The sequence below is a fragment of the Phyllobates terribilis genome, unplaced genomic scaffold (assembly GCF_046119375.1).
Source record: "Phyllobates terribilis strain yellow unplaced genomic scaffold, ASM4611937v1 Scaffold_9__5_contigs__length_417890890, whole genome shotgun sequence".
NCBI classification, from domain to species: Eukaryota; Metazoa; Chordata; class Amphibia; order Anura; family Dendrobatidae; genus Phyllobates; species Phyllobates terribilis.
In genome coordinates this window covers 175,587,508-175,614,870 of record NW_027362769.1, presented here as the reverse complement: position 1 = coordinate 175,614,870, position 27,363 = coordinate 175,587,508, and the positions used below count along the sequence as shown (strand labels likewise).

General features: G+C 47.7%; 1 protein-coding gene across 13 annotated transcripts in view; it reads right to left on the bottom strand.

Annotated features, from left to right (window-relative positions):
• Nucleotides 1-27,363, bottom strand: part of TNS1 (tensin 1) — a 608,032-nt gene that overhangs the window by 372,065 nt on the left and 208,604 nt on the right. For 12 of the 13 annotated variants that reach the window (XM_073647437.1, XM_073647438.1, XM_073647442.1 and 9 more), the window contains exon 3: nt 24,616-24,653. In XM_073647437.1, the coding sequence (XP_073503538.1) occupies nt 24,616-24,653 (38 nt within the window). Of the gene's footprint in view, nt 1-24,615; nt 24,654-24,730; nt 24,825-27,363 lie in introns of those variants that run through there. The other variant, XM_073647452.1, reaches the window with a different exon arrangement.

Sequence of the window (27,363 nt, the reverse complement as noted above, 5' to 3'; positions counted from 1 at the left end):
CATACATTACATTACTGATCCTGAGTTACATCCTGTATTATACTCCAGAGCTGCACTCACTATTCTGCTGGTGCAGTCACTGTGTACATACATTACATTACTGATCCTGAGATACATCCTGTATTATACTCCAGAGCTGCACTCACTATTCTGCTGGTGCAGTCACTGTGTACTTACATTACATTACTGATCCTGAGTTACATCCTGTATTATACCCCAGAGCTGCACTCACTATTCTGCAGACTTCAGAGCAGTTAGGTTATGTTCACACGTTGCGTTTTTGCTGTGTATTTTTAATGCACATTTTAAGCTGCGTTTTACAGTACCAGCAGAAGCTATGGGATGTCAGAAATCTCACGTACACACATAGAAAGCAATGAGTAAGTGCAAAAACGCAGCAAAATACACAGGTATCAAGTTTTGCTGCGTTTTTGTTGCAAACACCTGAGGAAGTTGAATGTTTTTTTTATGCACTAAAACTTTATCAGCATGCACAAATGTACCTGATAAAAACGCAGCAAAACCTGCTTTTTGTAAGCAGCTTCATTACTGCCAAGAGAGCAGGTTTTGCCTGCAGAAAAAAATGCGTCAAAACGCAATGTGTGAACACAGTCTTATCGGTGAATATTTCTGCTTGTTCAGTGTCTGCACGGTTTCTTATTGCTTATTACAAATCTCAGTAACAAAAATAAATTAAAAAGTGAGAGATTTATAATCTCTTTTGACTCGGGGCCCCTCCTATAAATAATGGAGCCTCTTTGTACCTGCAGCCTCGTCCGGTCGGTGCCTCGATATATGTTACGGCTGCACATTTCCTCCTCTGCAGACTGACATCAGCTTATTGATTTCCTATTGATCAGACTCCATCACTAATACATTTTCTATACAAGAAATATTCGGCTGACGTCTCCTTGCTGACTGTTCCCCTCGCGATGCACGTGACGCAGCACATTATAGTTTGGATGGTAAATCGCTGCTTCCTAATTAGATAAAGCAGATTAGACGAGCGCAGCAGAGACCGGCGGCCTCTAATCACCGCCAGCCATTGTTCTCCGCTTTCCTGCATTGTGTACACGTAGTAAATAATGAGAATTGTGACCTCTATATTGGGTTATATCAGGGGTAAAGCCACCTCCCATAGATATAAGAATAGGACTTTGGTGTAGTATGAGGTTCTGCAGCAGCTGAGGTGTATAATGAGGTTCTGCAGCAGCTGAGATGTACTATTATGTTCTGCAGCAGCTGGTGAGTGCATATTATAATGTTCTGCAGCTGTTGAGGTGTGTATTATGAGGTTCTGCAGCAGCTGAGGTGTATAATGAGGTTCTGCAGCAGCTGAGGTGTACTATTATGTTCTGCAGCAGCTGGTGAGTGCATATTATAATGTTCTGCAGCTGTTGAGGTGTGTATTATGAGGTTCTGCAGCAGCTGAGGTGTATAATGAGGTTCTGCAGCAGCTGAGGTGTACTATTATGTCCTGCAGCAGCTGGTGAGTGCATATTGTAATGTTCTGCAGCGGTTGAGGTGTGTATTATGAGGTTCTGCAGCAGCTGAGGTGTATAATGAGGTTCTGCAGCAGCTGAGGTGTACTATTATGTTCTGCAGCAGCTGGTGAGTGCATATTATAATGTTCTGCAGCTGTTGAGGTGTGTATTATGAGGTTCTGCAGCAGCTGAGGTGTATAATGAGGTTCTGCAGCAGCTGAGGTGTACTATTATGTTCTGCAGCAGCTGGTGAGTGCATATTATAATGTTCTGCAGCTGTTGAGGTGTGTATTATGAGGTTCTGCAGCAGCTGAGGTGTATAATGAGGTTCTGCAGCAGCTGAGGTGTACTATTATGTCCTGCAGCAGCTGGTGAGTGCATATTGTAATGTTCTGCAGCGGTTGAGGTGTGTATTATGAGGTTCTGCAGCAGCTGAGGTGTATAATGAGGTTCTGCAGCAGCTGAGGTGTACTATTATGTTCTGCAGCAGCTGGTGAGTGCATATTATAATGTTCTGCAGCTGTTGAGGTGTGTATTATGAGGTTCTGCAGCAGCTGAGGTGTATAATGAGGTTCTGCAGCAGCTGAGGTGTACTATTATGTTCTGCAGCAGCTGGTGAGTGCATATTATAATGTTCTGCAGCTGTTGAGGTGTGTATTATGAGGTTCTGCAGCAGCTGAGGTGTATAATGAGGTTCTGCAGCAGCTGAGGTGTACTATTATGTCCTGCAGCAGCTGGTGAGTGCATATTGTAATGTTCTGCAGCGGTTGAGGTGTGTATTATGAGGTTCTGCAGCAGCTGAGGTGTATAATGAGGTTCTGCAGCAGCTGAGGTGTACTATTATGTTCTGCAGCAGCTGGTGAGTGCATATTATAATGTTCTGCAGCTGTTGAGGTGTGTATTATGAGGTTCTGCAGCAGCTGAGGTGTATAATGAGGTTCTGCAGCAGCTGAGGTGTACTATTATGTCCTGCAGCAGCTGGTGAGTGCATATTATAATGTTCTGCAGCTGTTGAGGTGTGTATTATGAGGTTCTGCAGCAGCTGAGGTGTATAATGAGGTTCTGCAGCAGCTGAGGTGTACTATTATGTCCTGCAGCAGCTGGTGAGTGCATATTGTAATGTTCTGCAGCTATTGAGGTTTATGAGGTTCTGCAGCAGCTGACATGTATCTTACGATGAGGTTTTCAGTGGTTGATGTGTATTATGAGGTTCTGCAGCAGCTGAGGTGTATAATGAGGTTCTGCAGCAGCTGAGGTGTACTATTATGTCCTGCAGCAGCTGGTGAGTGCATATTATAATGTTCTGCAGCTGTTGAGGTGTGTATTATGAGGTTCTGCAGCAGCTGAGGTGTATAATGAGGTTCTGCAGCAGCTGAGGTGTACTATTATGTCCTGCAGCAGCTGGTGAGTGCATATTGTAATGTTCTGCAGCTATTGAGGTTTATGAGGTTCTGCAGCAGCTGACATGTATCTTACGATGATGTTTTCAGTGGTTGATGCGTATTATGAGGTTCTGCAGCAGCTGATTTGTGTATTATGTTTGGATGTGAAAGTCTAAAATCCACTGGCTTGTAGTACTGCTTGGCTTCCCCCCATGCTTTACACCGCTGCTCTGCTTTTTCAGAATGGATCCATATAATGCAGCTGAAAGACCCATAAAATAAAACCTGTTTTTCACTATAAAGGAGATCAGCAATGTGGTGAATATTTCTCCATCCGATCTGGGCACTTCTGAAATAAATGACATGGAAGCCACAAGTCCAGAGCGCCGGCCCCAGCCGCTGAGGACGCCGCGTCTCCCGCCATTGTCAGAGGAGGAGACAGATTTCAGTTTTCTTCTGGTTTCTCATAACCATAGTGACCCTGACATTTCCTCCAGGGGGCTGAGCACATTACCCCACGACAGCGAGCGCAGCAGAGCCGCGCAGCAGAGCCGTACATGGGCATTTATAGCTGCTAATCGCTAGCAGATGATGAGTGTGCCATACTACATCATTAACTCTCCGTCTCCTGCAATCCTGCGCAGCATCCTTCACACTAACAATGTTTTCCCAGCTCCTTCTCGTGTCTTTTCCCTCCCACGGGGGAAGCGATCAGAGTCTCATTGTACGACAGGGGTGTAACTATCAGGGGTGCAGAGGTCGCAATCACAAAGGGTGATGAGCCCAATTATAGACTTTGTATCAGAGCCCCAAATATTCACGTTATAACTTTGGATGGAAAAATGGATAAAAAAAGCAATAGGGCAAAAACTCCTACACTGACAAAGCCAGAGGGGGCACTATAACCATGTGGAGGCACAGAGGGGGCACTATAACCATGTGGAGGCACAGAGGGGGCACTATAACTATGTGGAGGCACAGAGGGAACATTATTACTGTGTGGGGTCACAGATGGGGATTTATTGCCATGTGCAGGCAGAGAAAGGGCACTATTCATATATGAAGGCACAGAGGGGGCACTATTATCATGAGGAAGCACAGAGGGGGCACTATTACCATGAGGAGGCACTATTATAATCAGGAGGCACAGAGGGGGCACTATTACAATATGGAGGCACAAAGAGGGCACTATTACCATGAGGAGGCACAGAGGGGGCACTATTACTATGGGGAGGCACAGAGGGGGCACTATTACAATGACAAGGCACAGAGGGGGCACTATTTCCATGAGGGGGCACTATTATCACAAGGAGGCACAGAGGGGGCACTATTACTATGGGGAGGCACAGAGGGGGCACTATTACAATGACAAGGCACAGAGGGGGCACTATTACCATGAGGGGGCACTATTATCACAAGGATGCTCAGAGGGGGCACTATTACAATGAGGATGCACAGAAGGGGCACTATTACCATGAGGAGGCTCAGAGGGGGCACTATTACCATGAGGAGGCTCAGAGGGGGCACTATTATAATCAGGAGGCACAGAGGGCACTGTTACAATATGGAGGCACAGAGGGGACACTATTACCATGAGGGGGCACAGAGGGAGCACTATTACCATGAGGAGGCTCAGAGGGGGCACTATTATAATGAGGAGGCACAGAGAGGGCACTATTTTAATCAGGAGGCACAGAGGGCACTGTTACAATATGGAGGCACAGAGGGGGCACTATTACCATGAGGAGGCACAGAGGGAGCACTATTACCATGAGGAGGCTCAGAGGGGGCACTATTACAATGAGGAGGCACAGAGGGGGCACTATTACCACGAGGAGGCACAGAGGGGGCACTATTACCATGAGGAGGCACAGAGGGGGCACTATTACCATGAGGAGGCACAGAGGGGGCACTATTACAATGAGGAGGCACAGAGGGGGCACTATTACCACGAGGAGGCACAGAGGGGGCACTATTACCATGAGGAGGCACAGAGAAGGCACTATTACCATGAGGAGGCTCAGTGGGGGCACTCTTACTATGGGGAGGCACAGAGGGGGCACTATTACAATGAGGAGGCACAGAGGATGCATTATTACTGTGTGGGGTCACAGATGGGGATTTATTACCATGTGAAGGCAGATAGGGGGCACTATTACAATACTGAGGCATGGGGAGGCACTATTACCATGTAGAAGTAAAGAGGAAGCCAGATTACCACGTGGAGCCATAAAATGAATTGATACTGGGAGAACATTATTATGAATGGCACAAAAGTATGGTACTACTATTGTGTACGGCCTCAGGGATCTTTATATTTTGTGTAAAAGTGGGGAAATGATTGTAGATCAAAGCGATGTCCCAAAGATATCAGTGTTTCTTTCTGCATGACATGCTGTGGATGGAAGAAGTCATCAAGACGGTCTGGGCAAGACGGACAAGAGAAGGTGAAATTAACAACTCTGTTTGTAGATATTTGTAGTTATGACCCCTATAAGTGACTGAACCTCCATGAAGGAAGTTTTCAAAAGTTGGAAAGTTTGTATTTTCTCTCCATAGGAACTAACCAATCAGAGCGCAGTTTTCTTTTTTTAAAATTGCTTGGCTAAAATTAAAGCTGCGCTCTCATTAGTTCCTGTGGGCGGTAAAGACACTTTTTCTGTTAGACAGTTTTGATAAAATGGGGCCCATTATTATGAAAAGGGTTGAACAGAAACTTTATAAATGAAGAGCAAATACATTATTATCTCTGCTCTTTGCTTCATTACGCTAACATTTAATGCTTTTAATACAGCAGACAATCCCTTTAAGATGACCTGTCACTTGCCATAAATGTATTATTCTTTACCTGGTGTAAAAGCCACTGTTCTCCTGAATTGATGTCCACGCCCACTTGTCTAAAATGACTAGATTTATATAGAGGAAAGAAGAGACCCATTACTCAGGATTGGAGAGGAGCAGGAACAAAAGAAGAACAGCACCGGATTCAGAACAGCGGCGTTTACACCAGGTAAAGAATTACATACTTAAGGCGGGTGACAGGTCGTCTTTATGTGATGTCATAGATCAGGTATGATGACATCACAGGGGAGTCTTATAGAAGAATCGTTACCTAGGGGTTCATAGGTAGGAATACAGATTTAGTGGGGGGGGGGGTCTTCAGCTTCAGATCTCTGCGGTCTCTGTAGGTCTCTGTAGGTGAAGAGGGTCCGCCGCCAGGTCTGAACTACGTGACACCTCTCATGTAATTGGTGCGTGTCACATGGAGCCGTGTTATGGGCCGTCCGCTCCTCCGAGGCCTCTCCTGTGTTTATCTATCTGCACAGATGACTTATATAAAAGTAAAGCATTAACCTCACAGCCGGGATTTACTGCCGAATTCCTGGTAGATGAGGCCGTGTATTATACATCTACCCATTATAACAACTCTCCACAACTGTATAATTCCAGTAAAATCTCATCCAGCAATGCTGCCCCCCACACTATGAAAATGGGGTCCCACAAGGCAGGAAAAATCACCGAGGACTTTACATCTACACAATATCCTAAATCCAAAGTATCGCTACAATATAAAATCTATCTTCACATTTTAGCACTATTTTATAGTTGACATTTAGAAGCAGTCACTGTGCTCCGGAGCTGCACTCACTATTCTGCTGGTGCAGTCACTGTGTACATACATTACATTACTTATCCTGAGTTACATCCTGTATTATACCCCAGAGCTGCACTCACTATTCTGCTGGTGCAGTCACTGTGTACATACATTACTTATCCTGAGTTACATCCTGTATTATACTCCAGAGCTGCACTCACTATTCTGCTGGTGCAAGTCACTGTGTACATACATTACATTACTGATCCTGTACTGATCCTGAGTTACATCCTGTATTATACCCCAGAGCTGCACTCACTATTCTGCTGATGCAGTCACTGTGTACATACATTACATTACTGATCCTGTACTGATCCTGAGTTACATCCTGTATTATACTCCAGAGCTGCACTCACTATTCTGCTGGTGCAGTCACTGTGTACTTACATTACATTACTGATCCTGAGTTACATCCTGTATTGTACCCCAGAGCTGCACTCACTATTCTGCTGGTGGAGTCACTGTGTACATTCATTACATTACTGATCCTGTACTGATCCTGAGTTACATCCTGTATTATACCCCAGAGCTGCACTCACTATTCTGCTGGTGCAGTCACTGTGTACATACATTACATTACTGATCCTGAGTTACATCCAGTATTATACTCCAGAGCTGCACTCACTATTTTGCTGGTGCAATTACTGTGTACATACATTACATTACTGATCCTGAGTTACATCCTGTATATACTCCAGAGCTGCACTCACTATTCTGCTGTTGCAGTCACTGTGTACATACATTACATTACTGATCCTGAGTTACATGCTGTATTATACTCCAGAGCTGCACTCACTATTCTGCTGGTGCAGTCACTGTGTACATACATTACATTACTGATCCTGTACTGATCCTGAGTTACATCCTGTATTATACTCCAGAGCTGCACTCACTATTCTGCTGGTGCAGTCACTGTGTACATACATTACATTACTGATCCTGTACTGATCCTGAGTTACATCCTGTATTATACTCCAGAGCTGCACTCACTATTCTGCTGATGCAGTCACTGTGTACATACATTACATTACTGATCCTGAGTTACATCCTGTATTATACCCCAGAGCTGCACTCACTATTCTGCTGGTGGAGTCACTGTGTACATTCATTACATTACTGATCCTGTACTGATCCTGAGTTACATCCTGTATTATACCCCAGAGCTGCACTCACTATTCTGCTGGTGCAGTCACTGTGTACATACATTACATTACTGATCCTGAGTTACATCCTGTATGGTACTCCAGAGCTGCACTCACTATTCTGCTGGTGCAGTCACTGTGTACATACATTACATTACTGATCCTGAGTTACATCCAGTATTATACTCCAGAGCTGCACTCACTATTTTGCTGGTGCAATTACTGTGTACATACATTACATTACTGATCCTGAGTTACATCCTGTATATACTCCAGAGCTGCACTCACTATTCTGCTGGTGCAGTCACTGTGTACATACATTACATTACTGATCCTGAGTTACATCCTGTATATACTCCAGAGCTGCACTCACTATTCTGCTGTTGCAGTCACTGTGTACATACATTACATTACTGATCCTGAGTTACATGCTGTATTATACTCCAGAGCTGCACTCACTATTCTGCTGGTGCAGTCACTGTGTACATACATTACATTACTGATCCAGGACTGATCCTGAGTTACTTCCTGTATTATACTCCAGAGCTGCACTCACTATTCTGCTGGTGCAGTCACTGTGTACATACATTACATTACTGATCCTGTACTGATCCTGAGTTACATCCTGTATTATACTCCAGAGCTGCACTCACTATTCTGCTGGTGCAGTCACTGTGTACATACATTACATTACTGATCCTGTACTGATCCTGAGTTACATCCTGTATTATACTCCAGAGCTGCACTCACTATTCTGCTGATGCAGTCACTGTGTACATACATTACATTACTGATCCTGAGTTACATCCTGTATTGTACCCCAGAGCTGCACTCACTATTCTGCTGGTGGAGTCACTGTGTACATTCATTACATTACTGATCCTGTACTGATCCTGAGTTACATCCTGTATTATACCCCAGAGCTGCACTCACTATTCTGCTGGTGCAGTCACTGTGTACATACATTACATTACTGATCCTGAGTTACATCCTGTATGGTACTCCAGAGCTGCACTCACTATTCTGCTGGTGCAGTCACTGTGTACATACATTACATTACTGACCCTGTACTGATCCTGAGTTACATCCTGTATTATACTCCAGAGCTGCACTCACTATACTGCTGGTGCAGTCACTGTGTACATACATTACATTACTGATCCTGAGTTACATCCAGTATTATACTCCAGAGCTGCACTCACTATTTTGCTGGTGCAATTACTGTGTACATACATTACATTACTGATCCTGAGTTACATCCTGTATATACTCCAGAGCTGCACTCACTATTCTGCTGGTGCAGTCACTGTGTACATACATTACATTACTGATCCTGAGTTACATCCTGTATATACTCCAGAGCTGCACTCACTATTCTGCTGTTGCAGTCACTGTGTACATACATTACATTACTGATCCTGAGTTACATGCTGTATTATACTCCAGAGCTGCACTCACTATTCTGCTGGTGCAGTCACTGTGTACATACATTACATTACTGATCCAGGACTGATCCTGAGTTACTTCCTGTATTATACTCCAGAGCTGCACTCACTATTCTGCTGGTGCAGTCACTGTGTACATACATTACATTACTGATCCTGTACTGATCCTGAGTTACATCCTGTATTATACTCCAGAGCTGCACTCACTATTCTGCTGGTGCAGTCACTGTGTACATACATTACATTACTGATCCTGAGTTACATCCTGTATTATACTCCCGAGCTGCACTCACTATTCTGCTGGTGCAGTCACTGTGTACATACATTACATTACTGATCCTGAGTTACATCCTGTATTATACTCCCGAGCTGCACTCACTATTCTGCTGGTGCAGTCACTGTGTACATACATTACATTACTGATCCTGTACTGATCCTGAGTTATATCCTGTATTATACCCCAGAGCTGCACTCACTATTCTGCTGGCACAGTCACTGTGTACATACATTACATTACTGATCCTGAGTTACATCCTGTATATACTCCAGAGCTGCACTCACTATTCTGCTGGCACAGTCACTGTGTACATACATTACATTACTGATCCTGAGTTACATGCTGTATTATACTCCAGAGCTGCACTCACTATTCTGCTGGTGCAGTCACTGTGTACATACATTACATTACTGATCCAGGACTGATCCTGAGTTACTTCCTGTATTATACTCCAGAGCTGCACTCACTATTCTGCTGGTGCAGTCACTGTGTACATACATTACATTACTGATCCTGTACTGATCCTGAGTTACATCCTGTATTATACTCCAGAGCTGCACTCACTATTCTGCTGGTGCAGTCACTGTGTACATACATTACATTACTGATCCTGAGTTACATCCTGTATTATACTCCAGAGCTGCACTCACTATTCTGCTGGTGCAGTCACTGTGTACATACATTACATTACTGATCCTGAGTTACATCCTGTATTATACTCCCGAGCTGCACTCACTATTCTGCTGGTGCAGTCACTGTGTACATACATTACATTACTGATCCTGAGTTACATCCTGTATTATACTCCAGAGCTGCACTCACTATTCTGCTGATGCAGTCACTGTGTACATACATTACATTACTGATCCTGAGTTACATCCTGTATTATACTCCAGAGCTGCACTCACTATTCTGCTGGTGCAGTCACTGTGTACATACATTACATTACTGATCCTGAGTTACATCCTGTATTATACTCCAGAGCTGCACTCACTATTCTGCTGGTGCAGTCACTGTGTACATACATTACATTACTGATCCTGAGTTACATCCTGTATAATACTCCAGAGCTGCACTCACTATTCTGCTGGTGCAGTCACTGTGTACATACATTACATTACTGATCCTGAGTTACATCCTGTATTATACTCCAGAGCTGCACTCACTATTCTGCTGGTGCAGTTACTGTGTACATACATTACATTACTGATCCTGAGTTACATCCTGTATTATACTCCAGAGCTGCACTCACTATTCTGCTGGTGCAGTCACTGTATACATACATTACATTACTGATCCTGAGTTACATCCTGTATTATACTCCAGAGCTGCACTCACTATACTGCTGGTGCAGTCACTGTGTACATACATTACATTACTGATCCTGAGTTACATCCTGTATTATACTCCAGAGCAGCACTCACTATTCTGCTGGTGCAGTCACTGTGTACATACATTACATTACTGATCCTGAGTTACATCCTGTATTATACTCCAGAGCAGCACTCACTATTCTGCTAGTGCAGTCATTGTGTACATACATTACATTACTGATCCTGAGTTACATCCTGTATTATACTCCAGAGCAGCACTCACTATTCTGCTGGTGCAGTCACTGTGTACATACATTACATTACTGATCCTGAGTTACATCCTGTATTATACTCCAGAGCAGCACTCACTATTCTGCTGGTGCAGTCACTGTGTACATACATTACATTACTGATCCAGGACTGATCCTGAGTTACTTCCTGTATTATACTCCAGAGCTGCACTCAGTGTTCTTCTGGTGGAGTCGCTTGTGGCTGGCACATTATGGAGGCTATACTTGCCACCTTCCTTATTGGTTCCAGCCTCGTACACGTGAGTTGGGGCAGGAAAGTTTAGTCCGAATTCGGGCACATCTGATCTCGGGGTGGGACCCTACAGGAATGTCACAAGAAGCCAAACAGGGGGCGCTGTTTTACACCTCAAACCAATGGAAACTACTTAGGCTTTTATATAAGTTGATCTAGCAGAGCACAGCGAGTCCTGTGGTCGCTTTCTGCTGCCCGATGATGACTCACGCCCGCCTGCGTTCCATGAATTTATAGGGTGGCGCAGTTTGGCCACGTAACAAGCCAAGTGTATGTTCCTGGTTTTGGCTCACAATGATGGCGATCCTCACATTGCTCAGTGTATATGAGGAGCCATGATGCCACTGGGCCCCCCAAATAGAATGGGGGCCGGGGCGGGTTATAGTGTCGGGGCCTCTGAGTTTTCTTGGCTCGTCTGCTAGTTAATTACATTCTTTTCTTAGAAGTCAAGATACATTAGTGAAGAATCCGGCCCGGGACTCGTAACTGTGGGAAGATCTCGGAAAATATTCATTAGCATTTGATCTGCGAGCCGCCCGACGCAATAAAAAATACTCATCTGGAAGGAAGCGAGCGCACTACACGCAGATGTAGCAGAGCTGCATGTGTCTATTGACTCTTTGGAGCTGCGTAGGTTATGCATCATGACCAGGAGGTTGTACCTGCAGTCCTATGTAAAGCCACAAATGATACATCATGATCAGGAAGGTTTATCTGCAGTCCTATGTAAAGCCACAGATGGCACATCATGATCAGGAAGGTTTATCTGCAGTCCTATGTAAAGCCACAGATGACACATCATGATCAGGAAGGTTTATCTGCAGTCCTATGTAAAGCCACAAATGACACATCATGATCAGGAAGGTTTATCTGCAGTCCTATGTAAAGCCACAGATGACACATCATGATCAGGAAGGTTTATCTGCAGTCCTATGTAAAGCCACAGATGGCACATCATGATCAGTAAGGTTTACCTGCAGTCCCATGTAGAGCCACAGATGACACATCATGATCAGGAAGGTTTACCTGCAGTCCCATGAAAAGCCACAGATGACACATCATAATCAGGAAGGTTTACCCGCAGTCCTATGTAAAGTCATACGTGAGGTGACACACCTGATCAGGAAAGTGTGCCTGCAGTCCTATGTAAAACCACAGATGACATATTATGACCATTTTTGCCTGATCACAAACTCAGCTCTGCTACATTTATAAGAAGCGCTATGTTTAGTTATGACAGAACTATTAAAGGGGCGCTCCCTCTGACATCTTCAGTCTATCCACAGAATATACCAGAAACCTTTGTTAGATGCCCCCACCTGTCTTAAGAACAGACACAGAGGTCCTGAGATACAGAGGTCCTCCGACGCCACCTGGTGGCCACGGAGAGGTTGCTGTGGATGTGCAGGTCTCCATTGACTTCTATGGGAGTTTCTCAGCTATTTTTGGAACCTCCACAGAAGTGAGTGGAGAGCTGCAGCTGCACAGCGACCTCCCCGACCAAAGCGACCACCAGATGTAGGTCAGGGGAACGGGACCCCATAGGACCAGCATCTATACGGAGATGGGAAAACCCACTAAACCTTTAGGGTAAAGTCGCACTTGGCAGAAAATCTGATGTGTGTGAACATACCCTTCATGCCTACATAAGATGGGATGTAGAGCTTCATTATGGCTCTAGTCACATCCAGAGCTGCATCCAGAATAATGCAGGTTTGCTATTAGTTGTCAGGCTACTGGCGCTTACGGCGGGGCCTTTTGGGGGCACATGATGGGAGATGTAGTGCTTTCACCAGCTCTGGACGGTGCAGTTATAGGGTTTGTCAGCAGCTGACAGCGATCCAAGTGACTGCAGAATTCTGAGTGCAGCTCCGGAGGTGACTACAGGTTAGATAGACATCCTCAAGGGCCAAAAATCAAAGTGTTTGAGAAGTTTCACAATAATAATATCTGTGTCAATTTTATCCAGATTTCGAGTTAATATGAGGGGTGCGAGCGCCCAAAAATAGATGAGAAATTCACTGGCAGCGCTGTGTAAACGTAGGGCGAATCGCAGCCTCTAAAGAGTCTCTGTGTGCAGCCGATCCCCTCGCCCCCCACTCCCCGGGGGTCTCACTGGATGTTTTATACCCTACAGCTTGGTGCCATTCCTGTGTAACATTCACCAGATGCCAGTGATGGCGGCACTGAGACTCCGGCGTCTCGGAGCCAATTCACAGGTCGCAGGCCCGTCGTGTGTCAGCAGGTCCGCTGTAGGAATGCAGCTCTGGATGACTGCGCGCTGAGGTAAGGCTCCTCCACTGCAAACCTCGAGAGCACCAGAAAGGAAAAGCCTGAATCCTGCCGCACCAATACTGCGACACGTGCGCAAACACCCTGCTGTGACAACGAGGAGCCCCTATATGTGCAGACTAGATACATACTAATATTAGGACCAGTGGCGTAACTAGAGTCCGATGGGCCCCAGTACAAGGTCTGGACACGGGCCCCCTCTACCAGGTATATATATGTCCCCCATACTGGTATATATGTCTCTCATCCTGGTATACAGTCAGGGTTGAAAGTTCTGGGATCCTTGAAATTGTTCCAGAAACTGAAGTATTTCTTCCAGAAAATCATCACAATTCCACATGTTTTATTACACACATGTTTATTTCCTTTGTGTTTATTGGAACAACACAAAAAAGAGGAAAAAGGGCAAATTGGACATAATTTCACACAAAACCCCAAAAAAGGACAAAATTGGTGTCATCTTTCCAAAAATGTGGGTAAACAACTTTGTTTCAAGCATGTGATGCTCGTTTACACTTACCTGTGACAAATAACAGGTGTGGGCAATATGAAAATCACATCGGAAACCAGATAAAAAGGGGAGAAGTTGACTCAATCTTTGCATTGTGTGTCTGTTTGTGCCACACTAAGCATGGAGAACAGAAAGAGGAGAAGAGAACTGTCTGAGGACTTGAGAACCAAAATTGTTGAAAAATATGAACAATCTGAAGGTTACAAGTCCATCTCCAGAGATCTTGATGTTCCTTTGTCCACGGTGCGCAACATAATCAAGAAGTTTACAGCAAATGGCACTGTAGCTAATCTCCCTGGACGTGGACGGCAGAGAAAAATTGATGAAAGGTTGGAACGCAGGATAGTCCGGATGGTGGATAAGCAGCCCCAATCAAGCTCCAAAGAAATCCAAGCTGTCCTGCAGGCTCCGGGGGCATCAGTGTCAGCGCAAACTATCTGTCCACATGTGAATGAAATGAAACGCTATGGCAGGAGACCCAGGAGGACCCTACTGCTGACACAGAGACATAAAAAGCTATACTACAGTTTGCCAAAATGTACGTGAGTAAGCCAAAATCCTTCTGGGAAAGCGTCTTGTGGACAGATGAGACCAAGATAGAGCTTTGTGGTAAAGCACATCATTCTACTGTTTACTGAAAATGGAATGAGGCCTAAAAAGAAAAGAACACAGTACCTACAGTCAAATATGGTGGAGGTTCTAAGATGTTTTGCTGCCTCTGGCACTGGGGGTCTTGACTGTGTACAAGGCATCATGAAATCTGAGATTACCAAAGGCTTTTGGATGGCAATGTAGTGCCCAGTGTCAGAAAGCTAGGTCTAGGTCATAGGTCATAGGTCCTCCAGCAGGACAATGACCCCAAACATACTTCAAGAAGCCCCCAGAAATGGATGGAAAAAAAGCTCTGGAGAGTTCTGAAGTGACAGCAATGAATCCAGATCCCATTGATCACCTGTGGAGAGATCTTACCATTGCTGTTGGGAGAAGACGTCTTCACATATGAAAGACCTGGAGCAGATTGTAAGAAGAGTCCAAGATTCCAGCTGAGAGGAGGAAGAAGCTGATGGTTATAGGAAGCGATTGATTGCAGTTATTTATTCCAAAGGGCGCAACCAAATATTAAGCTGAGAGGGGGGCAACAATTTTATCTGGACCATTTTTAAGGTTTTGTGTGAAATTATGTCCAATTTTTCTCTGTTCTTTTTCGCGTTGTTCCAATACACGCAAAGGAAATAAACACGTGGATAACAAAACGTGAGGAATTGTAATAATTTTCTGGAAGGAATACTTCACTTTCCGCAACAATTTCATGGGTGCCAATACTTTTGGCCGTGACTGTATGCCCTTCATTTTGCCGCTGTTCTTTAATGCATAGAAAAAAATAAACCATTCTACTCCCCTTCCCTCCGTTCCCCCACCGTGGGGCGTCCTATTCTAAAGCCGGCAGCTGACTTCAGCGTGCAAGTGACAGGAGCGCGTGACGTCACTATCATACGCGTGCGCGCCGATGTCAGCTGCTGGCCTCTGATTGGCCGGCAGCATGCATCCCCGCGCACAGACCCAACGGGTCTCTGCACCGCAATACACTTCAGCTGAATGCGCATCCAAGGACGCACATCCATTTGAAGTTTGTGCTGGCCTCGGCCGGCCCCTCACCCTCACCGGCCCAGTCTCAGTCATTACGCCCCTGATTAGGGCCAACCAATATTCTTATAACCAAAAGTATCTGGCTGAATAATTGAGACACATGAAAGTATCATGAGAAACAAAAAAAAAAGAGAAATGCTGCTACAAAATAACTCACAAATATATCAACTTTATAAAGTATTGGAATTTGTAAAAAAAAAAAGAAAAAATGTAGCTCAATGAGGATAAACAAAAAAAAAACCTCCCCACCCCCCCGAGGCTATAAACAGCATATGGTTAGCAAGCCCACATACAGCGGACGAAATAAGTATTGAACACGTCACCAATTCTCTAAGTAAATCTTTTTCTAAAGCTGCTATTGACATGAAATTCTCCCCAGATGTCGGTAAAAACTCATCCAATCCTCAAAGAAATCACCAGAGATGTCCAGAAATTCTGTGTAATAATGAGAAATGACACGGGGAAAAGTACTGAACACATGAAAAAGAGAGGAGCAAAAAGCCCTGGAAAGACTATAGACATGGAAAAAATGGAGTTTTAAATAATGGCACCCCCTCACCACAGTCAGTACTATGAAATCCCCCTACACCCCAACCCGGAAGGGCCGCCTTCCTTTTATTGCGCCATCTCTTATATTGACCCATGTGAAGCTTCAGAAAAAAAAAAGGACAAGGCACCAAACAAGCAGGGAGCTTCTCCGGACTCTGCAGACGCTTCTCAGGTCAGTAGTCCGTGGTCTCCGGACTCTGCAGACACTTCTCAGGTCAGTAGTCCGTGGTCTCCGGACTCTGCAGACACTTCTCAGGTCAGTAGTCCGTGGTCTGCGGACTCTGCAGACACTTCCCAGGTCAGTAGTCCGTGGTCTCCGGACTCTGCAGACGCTTCTCAGGTCAGTAGTCCGTGGTCTCCGGACTCTGCAGACACTTCTCAGGTCAGTAGTCCGTGGTCTCCGGACTCTGCAGACACTTCTCAGGTCAGTAGTCCGTGGTCTCCGGACTCTGCAGACACTTCTCAGGTCAGTAGTCCGTGGTCTCCGGACTCTGCAGACACTTCTCAGGTCAGTAGTCCGTGGTCTCCGGACTCTGCAGACACTTCTCAGGTCAGTAGTCCGTGGTCTGCGGACTCTGCAGACACTTCTCAGGTCAGTATTCCGTGGTCTCCGGACTCTGCAGACACTTCTCAGGTCAGTATTCCGTGGTCTCCAGACTCTGCAGACACTTCTCAGGTCAGTAGTCCGTGGTCTGCGGACTCTGCAGACACTTCCCAGGTCAGTAGTCCGTGGTCTGCGGACTCTGCAGACACTTCCCAGGTCAGTAGTCCGTGGTCTGCGGACTCTGCAGACACTTCTCAGGTCAGTAGTCCGTGGTCTGCGGACTCTGCAGACACTTCTCAGATCAGTAGTCCGTGGTCTCCGGACTCTGCAGACACTTCCCAGGTCAGTTGTCCGTGGTCTCCGGACTCTGCAGACACTCCTCAGGTCAGCAGTCCGTGGTCTGCGGACTCTGCAGACACTCCTAAGGTCAGTAGTCCGTGGTCTCTGGACTCTGCAGACGCTTCTCAGGTCAGTAGTCCGTGGTCTGCGGACTCTGCAGAAGCTTCTCAGGTCACTAGTCCGTGGTCTCCGGACTCTGCAGACACTTCTCAGGTCAGTAGTCCGTGGTCTCCGGACTCTGGAGACACTTCTCAGGTCAGTAGTCTGGAGACACTTCTCAGGTCAGTAGTCCGTGGTCTCCGGACTCTGGAGACACTTCTCAGGTCAGTAGTCCGTGGTCTCCGGACTCTGCAGACACTTCTCAGGTCAGTAGTCCGTGGTCTCCGGACTCTGCAGACACTTCTCAGGTCAGTAGTCCGTGGTCTCCCGACTCTGCAGACACTTCTCAGGTCAGCAGTCCATGGTCTGCGGACTCTGCAGACACTCCTAAGGTCAGTAGTCCGTGGTCTCCGGACTCTGCAGACGCTTCTCAGGTCAGTAGTCCGTGGTCTGCGGACTCTGCAGAAGCTTCTCAGGTCAGTAGTCCGTGGTCTCCGGACTCTGCAGGTCTCCGGACTCTGCAGACACTTCTCAGGTCAGTAGTCCGTGGTCTCCGGACTCTGCAGACACTTCTCAGGTCAGTAGTCCGTGGTCTCCGGACTCTGCAGACACTTCTCAGGTCAGTAGTCCGTGGTCTGCGGACTCTGCAGACACTTCTCAGGTCAGTAGTCCGTGGTCTCCGGACTCTGCAGACACTTCTCAGGTCAGTAGTCCGTGGTCTCCGGACTCTGCAGACACTTCTCAGGTCAGTAGTCCGTGGTCTCCCGACTCTGCAGACACTTCTCAGGTCAGTAGTCCGTGGTCTCCCGACTCTGCAGACACTTCTCAGGTCAGTAGTCCGTGGTCTGCGGACTCTGCAGACACTTCTCAGGTCAGTAGTCCGTGGTCTCCCGACTCTGCAGACACTTCTCAGGTCAGTAGTCCGTGGTCTCCGGACTCTGCAGACACTTCTCAGGTCAGTAGTCCGTGGTCTCCGGACTCTGCAGACACTTCTCAGGTCAGTAGTCCGTGGTCTGCGGACTCTGCAGACACTTCTCAGGTCAGTAGTCCGTGGTCTGCGGACTCTGCAGACACTTCCCAGGTCAGTAGTCCGTGGTCTGCGGACTCTGCAGACACTTCTCAGGTCAGTATTCCGTGGTCTCCGGACTCTGCAGACACTTCTCAGGTCAGTATTCCGTGGTCTCCAGACTCTGCAGACACTTCTCAGGTCAGTAGTCCGTGGTCTGCGGACTCTGCAGACACTTCCCAGGTCAGTAGTCCGTGGTCTGCGGACTCTGCAGACACTTCCCAGGTCAGTAGTCCGTGGTCTGCGGACTCTGCAGACACTTCTCAGGTCAGTAGTCCGTGGTCTGCGGACTCTGCAGACACTTCTCAGGTCAGTAGTCCGTGGTCTGCGGACTCTGCAGACACTTCCCAGGTCAGTTGTCCGTGGTCTCTGGACTCTGCAGACACTCCTCAGGTCAGCAGTCCGTGGTCTGCGGACTCTGCAGACACTCCTAAGGTCAGTAGTCCGTGGTCTCCGGACTCTGCAGACGCTTCTCAGGTCAGTAGTCCGTGGTCTGCGGACTCTGCAGAAGCTTCTCAGGTCACTAGTCCGTGGTCTCCGGACTCTGCAGACACTTCTCAGGTCAGTAGTCCGTGGTCTCCGGACTCTGGAGACACTTCTCAGGTCAGTAGTCCGTGGTCTCCGGACTCTGCAGACACTTCTCAGGTCAGTAGTCCGTGGTCTCCGGACTCTGCAGACACTTCTCAGGTCAGTAGTCCGTGGTCTCCCGACTCTGCAGACACTTCTCAGGTCAGCAGTCCGTGGTCTGCGGACTCTGCAGACACTCCTAAGGTCAGTAGTCCGTGGTCTCCGGACTCTGCAGACGCTTCTCAGGTCAGTAGTCCGTGGTCTGCGGACTCTGCAGAAGCTTCTCAGGTCAGTAGTCCGTGGTCTCCGGACTCTGCAGACACTTCTCAGGTCAGTAGTCCGTGGTCTCCGGACTCTGCAGACACTTCTCAGGTCAGTAGTCCGTGGTCTCCGGACTCTGCAGACACTTCTCAGGTCAGTAGTCCGTGGTCTCCGGACTCTGCAGACACTTCTCAGGTCAGTAGTCCGTGGTCTCCGGACTCTGCAGACACTTCTCAGGTCAGTAGTCCGTGGTCTCCGGACTCTGCAGACACTTCTCAGGTCAGTAGTCCGTGGTCTCCGGACTCTGCAGACACTTCTCAGGTCAGTAGTCCGTGGTCTCCCGACTCTGCAGACACTTCTCAGGTCAGTAGTCCGTGGTCTGCGGACTCTGCAGACACTTCTCAGGTCAGTAGTCCGTGGTCTCCCGACTCTGCAGACACTTCTCAGGTCAGTAGTCCGTGGTCTCCGGACTCTGCAGACACTTCTCAGGTCAGTAGTCCGTGGTCTGCGGACTCTGCAGACACTTCTCAGGTCAGTAGTCCGTGGTCTCCCGACTCTGCAGACACTTCTCAGGTCAGTAGTCCGTGGTCTCCGGACTCTGCAGACACTTCTCAGGTCAGTAGTCCGTGGTCTCCGGACTCTGCAGACACTTCTCAGGTCAGTAGTCCGTGGTCTCCGGACTCTGCAGACACTTCTCAGGTCAGTAGTCCGTGGTCTCCGGACTCTGCAGACACTTCTCAGGTCAGTAGTCCGTGGTCTGCGGACTCTGCAGACACTTCTCAGGTCAGTAGTCCGTGGTCTCCGGACTCTGCAGACACTTCTCAGGTCAGTAGTCCGTGGTCTCCCGACTCTGCAGACACTTCTCAGGTCAGTAGTCCGTGGTCTGCGGACTCTGCAGACACTTCTCAGGTCAATAGTCCGTGGTCTCCCGACTCTGCAGACACTTCTCAGGTCAGTAGTCCGTGGTCTCCGGACTCTGCAGACACTTCTCAGGTCAGTAGTCCGTGGTCTGCGGACTCTGCAGACACTTCTCAGGTCAGTAGTCCGTGGTCTCCCGACTCTGCAGACACTTCTCAGGTCAGTAGTCCGTGGTCTCCAGACTCTGCAGACACTTCTCAGGTCAGTAGTCCGTGGTCTCCGGACTCTGCAGACACTTCTCAGGTCAGTAGTCCGTGGTCTCCGGACTCTGCAGACACTTCTCAGGTCAGTAGTCCGTGGTCTCCGGACTCTGCAGACACTTCTCAGGTCAGTAGTCCGTGGTCTGCGGACTCTGCAGACACTTCTCAGGTCAGTAGTCCGTGGTCTCCGGACTCTGCAGACACTTCTCAGGTCAGTAGTCCGTGGTCTCCGGACTCTGCAGACACTTCTCAGGTCAGTAGTCCGTGGTCTCCCGACTCTGCAGACACTTCTCAGGTCAGTAGTCCGTGGTCTCCCGACTCTGCAGACACTTCTCAGGTCAGTAGTCCGTGGTCTGCGGACTCTGCAGACACTTCTCAGGTCAGTAGTCCGTGGTCTCCCGACTCTGCAGACACTTCTCAGGTCAGTAGTCCGTGGTCTCCGGACTCTGCAGACACTTCTCAGGTCAGTAGTCCGTGGTCTCCGGACTCTGCAGACACTTCTCAGGTCAGTAGTCCGTGGTCTGCGGACTCTGCAGACACTTCTCAGGTCAGTAGTCCGTGGTCTGCGGACTCTGCAGACACTTCCCAGGTCAGTAGTCCGTGGTCTGCGGACTCTGCAGACACTTCTCAGGTCAGTATTCCGTGGTCTCCGGACTCTGCAGACACTTCTCAGGTCAGTATTCCGTGGTCTCCAGACTCTGCAGACACTTCTCAGGTCAGTAGTCCGTGGTCTGCGGACTCTGCAGACACTTCCCAGGTCAGTAGTCCGTGGTCTGCGGACTCTGCAGACACTTCCCAGGTCAGTAGTCCGTGGTCTGCGGACTCTGCAGACACTTCTCAGGTCAGTAGTCCGTGGTCTGCGGACTCTGCAGACACTTCTCAGGTCAGTAGTCCGTGGTCTGCGGACTCTGCAGACACTTCCCAGGTCAGTTGTCCGTGGTCTCTGGACTCTGCAGACACTCCTCAGGTCAGCAGTCCGTGGTCTGCGGACTCTGCAGACACTCCTAAGGTCAGTAGTCCGTGGTCTCCGGACTCTGCAGACGCTTCTCAGGTCAGTAGTCCGTGGTCTGCGGACTCTGCAGAAGCTTCTCAGGTCACTAGTCCGTGGTCTCCGGACTCTGCAGACACTTCTCAGGTCAGTAGTCCGTGGTCTCCGGACTCTGGAGACACTTCTCAGGTCAGTAGTCCGTGGTCTCCGGACTCTGCAGACACTTCTCAGGTCAGTAGTCCGTGGTCTCCGGACTCTGCAGACACTTCTCAGGTCAGTAGTCCGTGGTCTCCCGACTCTGCAGACACTTCTCAGGTCAGCAGTCCGTGGTCTGCGGACTCTGCAGACACTCCTAAGGTCAGTAGTCCGTGGTCTCCGGACTCTGCAGACGCTTCTCAGGTCAGTAGTCCGTGGTCTGCGGACTCTGCAGAAGCTTCTCAGGTCAGTAGTCCGTGGTCTCCGGACTCTGCAGACACTTCTCAGGTCAGTAGTCCGTGGTCTCCGGACTCTGCAGACACTTCTCAGGTCAGTAGTCCGTGGTCTCCGGACTCTGCAGACACTTCTCAGGTCAGTAGTCCGTGGTCTCCGGACTCTGCAGACACTTCTCAGGTCAGTAGTCCGTGGTCTCCGGACTCTGCAGACACTTCTCAGGTCAGTAGTCCGTGGTCTCCGGACTCTGCAGACACTTCTCAGGTCAGTAGTCCGTGGTCTCCGGACTCTGCAGACACTTCTCAGGTCAGTAGTCCGTGGTCTCCCGACTCTGCAGACACTTCTCAGGTCAGTAGTCCGTGGTCTGCGGACTCTGCAGACACTTCTCAGGTCAGTAGTCCGTGGTCTCCCGACTCTGCAGACACTTCTCAGGTCAGTAGTCCGTGGTCTCCGGACTCTGCAGACACTTCTCAGGTCAGTAGTCCGTGGTCTGCGGACTCTGCAGACACTTCTCAGGTCAGTAGTCCGTGGTCTCCCGACTCTGCAGACACTTCTCAGGTCAGTAGTCCGTGGTCTCCGGACTCTGCAGACACTTCTCAGGTCAGTAGTCCGTGGTCTCCGGACTCTGCAGACACTTCTCAGGTCAGTAGTCCGTGGTCTCCGGACTCTGCAGACACTTCTCAGGTCAGTAGTCCGTGGTCTCCGGACTCTGCAGACACTTCTCAGGTCAGTAGTCCGTGGTCTGCGGACTCTGCAGACACTTCTCAGGTCAGTAGTCCGTGGTCTCCGGACTCTGCAGACACTTCTCAGGTCAGTAGTCCGTGGTCTCCCGACTCTGCAGACACTTCTCAGGTCAGTAGTCCGTGGTCTGCGGACTCTGCAGACACTTCTCAGGTCAATAGTCCGTGGTCTCCCGACTCTGCAGACACTTCTCAGGTCAGTAGTCCGTGGTCTCCGGACTCTGCAGACACTTCTCAGGTCAGTAGTCCGTGGTCTGCGGACTCTGCAGACACTTCTCAGGTCAGTAGTCCGTGGTCTCCCGACTCTGCAGACACTTCTCAGGTCAGTAGTCCGTGGTCTCCAGACTCTGCAGACACTTCTCAGGTCAGTAGTCCGTGGTCTCCGGACTCTGCAGACACTTCTCAGGTCAGTAGTCCGTGGTCTCCGGACTCTGCAGACACTTCTCAGGTCAGTAGTCCGTGGTCTCCGGACTCTGCAGACACTTCTCAGGTCAGTAGTCCGTGGTCTCCGGACTCTGCAGACACTTCTCAGGTCAGTAGTCCGTGGTCTCCGGACTCTGCAGACACTTCTCAGGTCAGTATTCCGTGGTCTCCGGACTCTGCAGACACTTCTCAGGTCAGTAGTCCGTGGTCTCCCGACTCTGCAGACACTTCTCAGGTCAGTAGTCCGTGGTCTGCAGACTGACGCTGCACTCTGAACTGATCCGACGACAGACATACAGGAATGCAGAGTCTGGACCGTGTGAATCACACCCCGGACCGATGCATCACTGCCAGCAGAACGTGACGGATGAGTCTGAGTCTGCGAATTATTAGGAGGGGTCGGGGGGGGTGTCACGCCAAATTAAACATTAAGAATGAGGCCGCAGGTCGAGTGTACGTCCTGTGAGTCTTAGGAAAGTGTTGAGAAGAGAAGTGTCAGCTCTTCTTCACTGTTTGCTACACAAGATTTAATGCCCTGTATTCCCAGTATTCTCTATAACTCCACTTATACTGTAACAACACTGGAAAATCATCGTGTAGATTTGTCAGTTTTAGAGAAAACACTGTGACATCTGCGTCGCAGCGGCCATAATGCAACTTCAAAGCAAATAAAGACTTCTAGCTCAGTTTACATCTGTTCTCTGGAAGCTGCTGGTGGAGCTGCAAGTTCAGAGCTCAGTGAGCTTTTCCCGTGAAGCGGCTTTTATGCCTTGGTCACCTGCCTCCCTCCTCTCTCACCCTCACGTATCGGTACAACATGCTCCGCAGGGTCTGACATGCTTCTCTGGGACTATCCCTGGATGGCCCTGACCACAGAGATGTCTGGAGGAGGTAAGCAAGAAGAAGAGGAATGAGACAAAAATGTGGGATCAGACTGTACTCAGGGACCAGGGATTGTTTGAAGTCTGCAACTGTGGAGCACGTTCAGCATCAACTTGCTGTGCATATAGCTGCACAGGAGCTGTATACACAATACGGTAGGCAATTTTTCATACTGATTATTTGCGAAGTTGCTTTATTTGATTGACACTTAAGTTGATTTACACCATCTACAACAAGTTTGGACCTGTTTTCTGAGAAGATGCTTGTGGAGCTGCAGGTTCAGAGCTCAGTGGATGTTACCTGTGAAGCAGATTTCCCTCTTTCTTTTACTTAAAGGAAATCTGTCATCAGGTTTTTGATCTCCCATATGAGAACATCATAATTTAGGGGCAGAGACCCTGAGTCCAGTGTTGTGTTACTTAATGGCTGTTTTGATAAAATCTCTGCTGCAGATCTAGCAGTTCTCTGTATAACCCCAACCACACCACTGATTGGCAGCTGTATGTACACTGTGCATAGGCAGAAAACTGCTAATCACTGGTAGGAGCGAAGCTATACAGAGCTCATGAATATGGGGGGACTACCGGGCAGCAGGTTTACTAGTCCTCTAGAGAGAATCTCCTGCTGAAAAAACTGCAGCAAGCAGCCCAGTAAGTGACACATCTCTGGTATCAGGGTCTCTGCCCCTACATTTTGCTGTTGTCAGGTTAGGTGGCAAAGATTCCCTTTAACACTCAGCTCTCTGCGCCTGAGTTCCCTCCCTCTATGGGAATAAACAGAGGATGAGAGAAGTGGAGCAAACCCGTAACACAATGTGACATCTGAAGAATGGGACAAACGCTATAAAGTCCTTTATGCTGAATGCAGCCTCGATCTCTCCGCCGTCTGACGGCCGCACAGTAATGACAGGGGGTCTTACCTTGACTTCACACTTGCGGTGACATGACAATCTGCAGACTGAAAGAGAGAAGAATGACAGGTTGTAAAAGCATCTCCAAAAAAATGTGACTATTGAGTGCATGTTACCCGCTCACCCCTTCCCCTCAGTGGTCCCTGCGGGGGGCGCTGCAGCCACTGGTGCAGACTACTTCCATTATACAGTAGAGGGAGTCTTCAGGATCAGCCGCCGGGGGCCTCACATCTCCATATTAGACGAAATGTGGAAACAAACAAGCTGCATGATCCTCCCACGCGCCCCAGGAATCCGGCGGCAATGATACAAATCTGTGTCCCTTCCTGGATTATTACGACCCGGCTCTCATCACACATAGTAATCACTGACCCTATATAGAATATGAGGTAATGTACTACAATGTAACAAGTGTTATTATTCATCACACATAGTATACACAGGAGACCCTCATCCCATCACACATAGTATATACAGGAGATCCTCATCCCATCGCACATAGTATATACAGGAGATTCTCATCCCATCACACATAGTATATACAGGAGATTCTCATCCCATCACACATAGTATATACAGGAGACCCTCATCCCATCACACATAGTATATACAGGAGATTCTCATCCCATCACACATAGTATATACAGGAGATTCTCATCCCATCACACATAGTATATACAGGAGAATCTCATCCCATCACACATAGTATATACAGGAGACCCTCATCCCATCACACATAGTATATACAGGAGATTCTCATCCCATCACACATAGTATATACAGGAGATTCACATCCCATCACACATAGTATATACAGGAGACCCTCATCCCATCACACATAGTATATACAGGAGATTCTCATCCCATCACACATAGTATATACAGGAGATTCTCATCCCATCACACATAGTATATACAGGAGACCCTCATCCCATCACACATAGTATATACAGGAGATTCTCATCCCATCACACATAGTATATACAGGAGATTCTCATCCCATCACACATAGTATATACAGGAGATCCTCATCCCATCGCACATAGTATATACAGGAGATTCTCATCCCATCACACATAGTATATACAGGAGATTCTCATCCCATCACACATAGTATATACAGGAGATTCTCATCCCATCGCACATAGTATATACAGGAGATTCTCATCCCATCACACATAGTATATACAGGAGATTCTCATCCCATCACACATAGTATATACAGGAGATTCTCATCCCATCACACATAGTATATACAGGAGATTCTCATCCCATCACACATAGTATATACAGGAGATTCTCATCCCATCACACATAGTATATACAGGAGACTCTCATCCCATCACACATAGTATATACAGGAGATTCTCATCCCATCACACATAGTATATACAGGAGATTCTCATCCCATCACACATAGTATATACAGGAGACTCTCATCCCATCACACATAGTATATACAGGAGATTCTCATCCCATCACACATAGTATATACAGGAGACTCTCATCCCATCACACATAGTATATACAGGAGATTCACATCCCATCGCACATAGTATATACAGGAGATTCTCATCCCATCACACATAGTATATACAGGAGATTCTCATCCCATCACACATAGTATATACAGGAGATTCTCATCCCATCACACATAGTATATACAGGAGATTCTCATCCCATCACACATTACCTATCCTCATTCTGTCCTATATACCATTCTCAGCTTTTCCCATAACTGTGGATATGACAAAGGACGATCTTCACCGTCTCCGGAGTCGCCGTCCTTTCGGCCATTTTCCCGCTTATCTCTCTGCAGTCAGTTCTATCAATGTTACAATTTCTGCTTTCTTGTCCACATCGTATCTCTATAAATGCAGGAACAGAGAGGATTCTGGCAGGCAGAGGAGTGTGCTGATACAGAGATGATTAGATGTGTAGTTGTCACATTCTAGCTGCCTGCAGCCACCACTAGGGGGAGATCGGAGCTTACTGCATGCCCTTGTACGTAGACAGTTAACGCCACCTTGTGGTGGCTGAAGGGATCCAGAATTGTGCAACTATTGCTGGAATATGGAACTCTGTGTCAGAAAAAAGTGTATGTACCTATAAAGATTAATGCAGATGAATATGATTGTAACAAGTAGTTAATGCACAAAGAAATAGACATTTTCCAGCCAACGCTCCAACTTTCTTGACTTGTGCGATTTTTCTTTTACACCTTTTAAACTGTAATCAGAGACTTGGGCTCCGTTCAATCAACTTCAGAAGAAAGCCGCAGTATTTGAGGGCGCTTTTTAACACCCCGAGTGCGTGTTCTTCCCTGTACACTCCTGTCCTTACAATCCATTCTTTGTCCTTGGTCTCAGCGACTGCTCCTGACTGAAGGCAGAGAGATCCAGCACAGGAAACAACAAGCCCCGCGCTCCTTCCATAACAGACCGAGCACACACCGCTAGAACAGGTCCCTGCTGGTACGAGCAGAGCGAGAGCTGCACACAGCGAACCGAGACTGCCGGTAACATGGGAAAACAGCGAAAAAATACACAACATTTACATGGAATCATCTCAGCAAATTTTCATCAATTCTCCTACTGTACAAAAATTGTATATTCACATGTAAAATGTACAATTTATACAAAGGAAAATACATTACATTACTGATCCTGAGTTACATCCTGTATTACACTCCAGAGCTGCATTCACTATTCTGCTGGTGCAGTCACTGTGTACATACATTACATTACTGATCCTGTA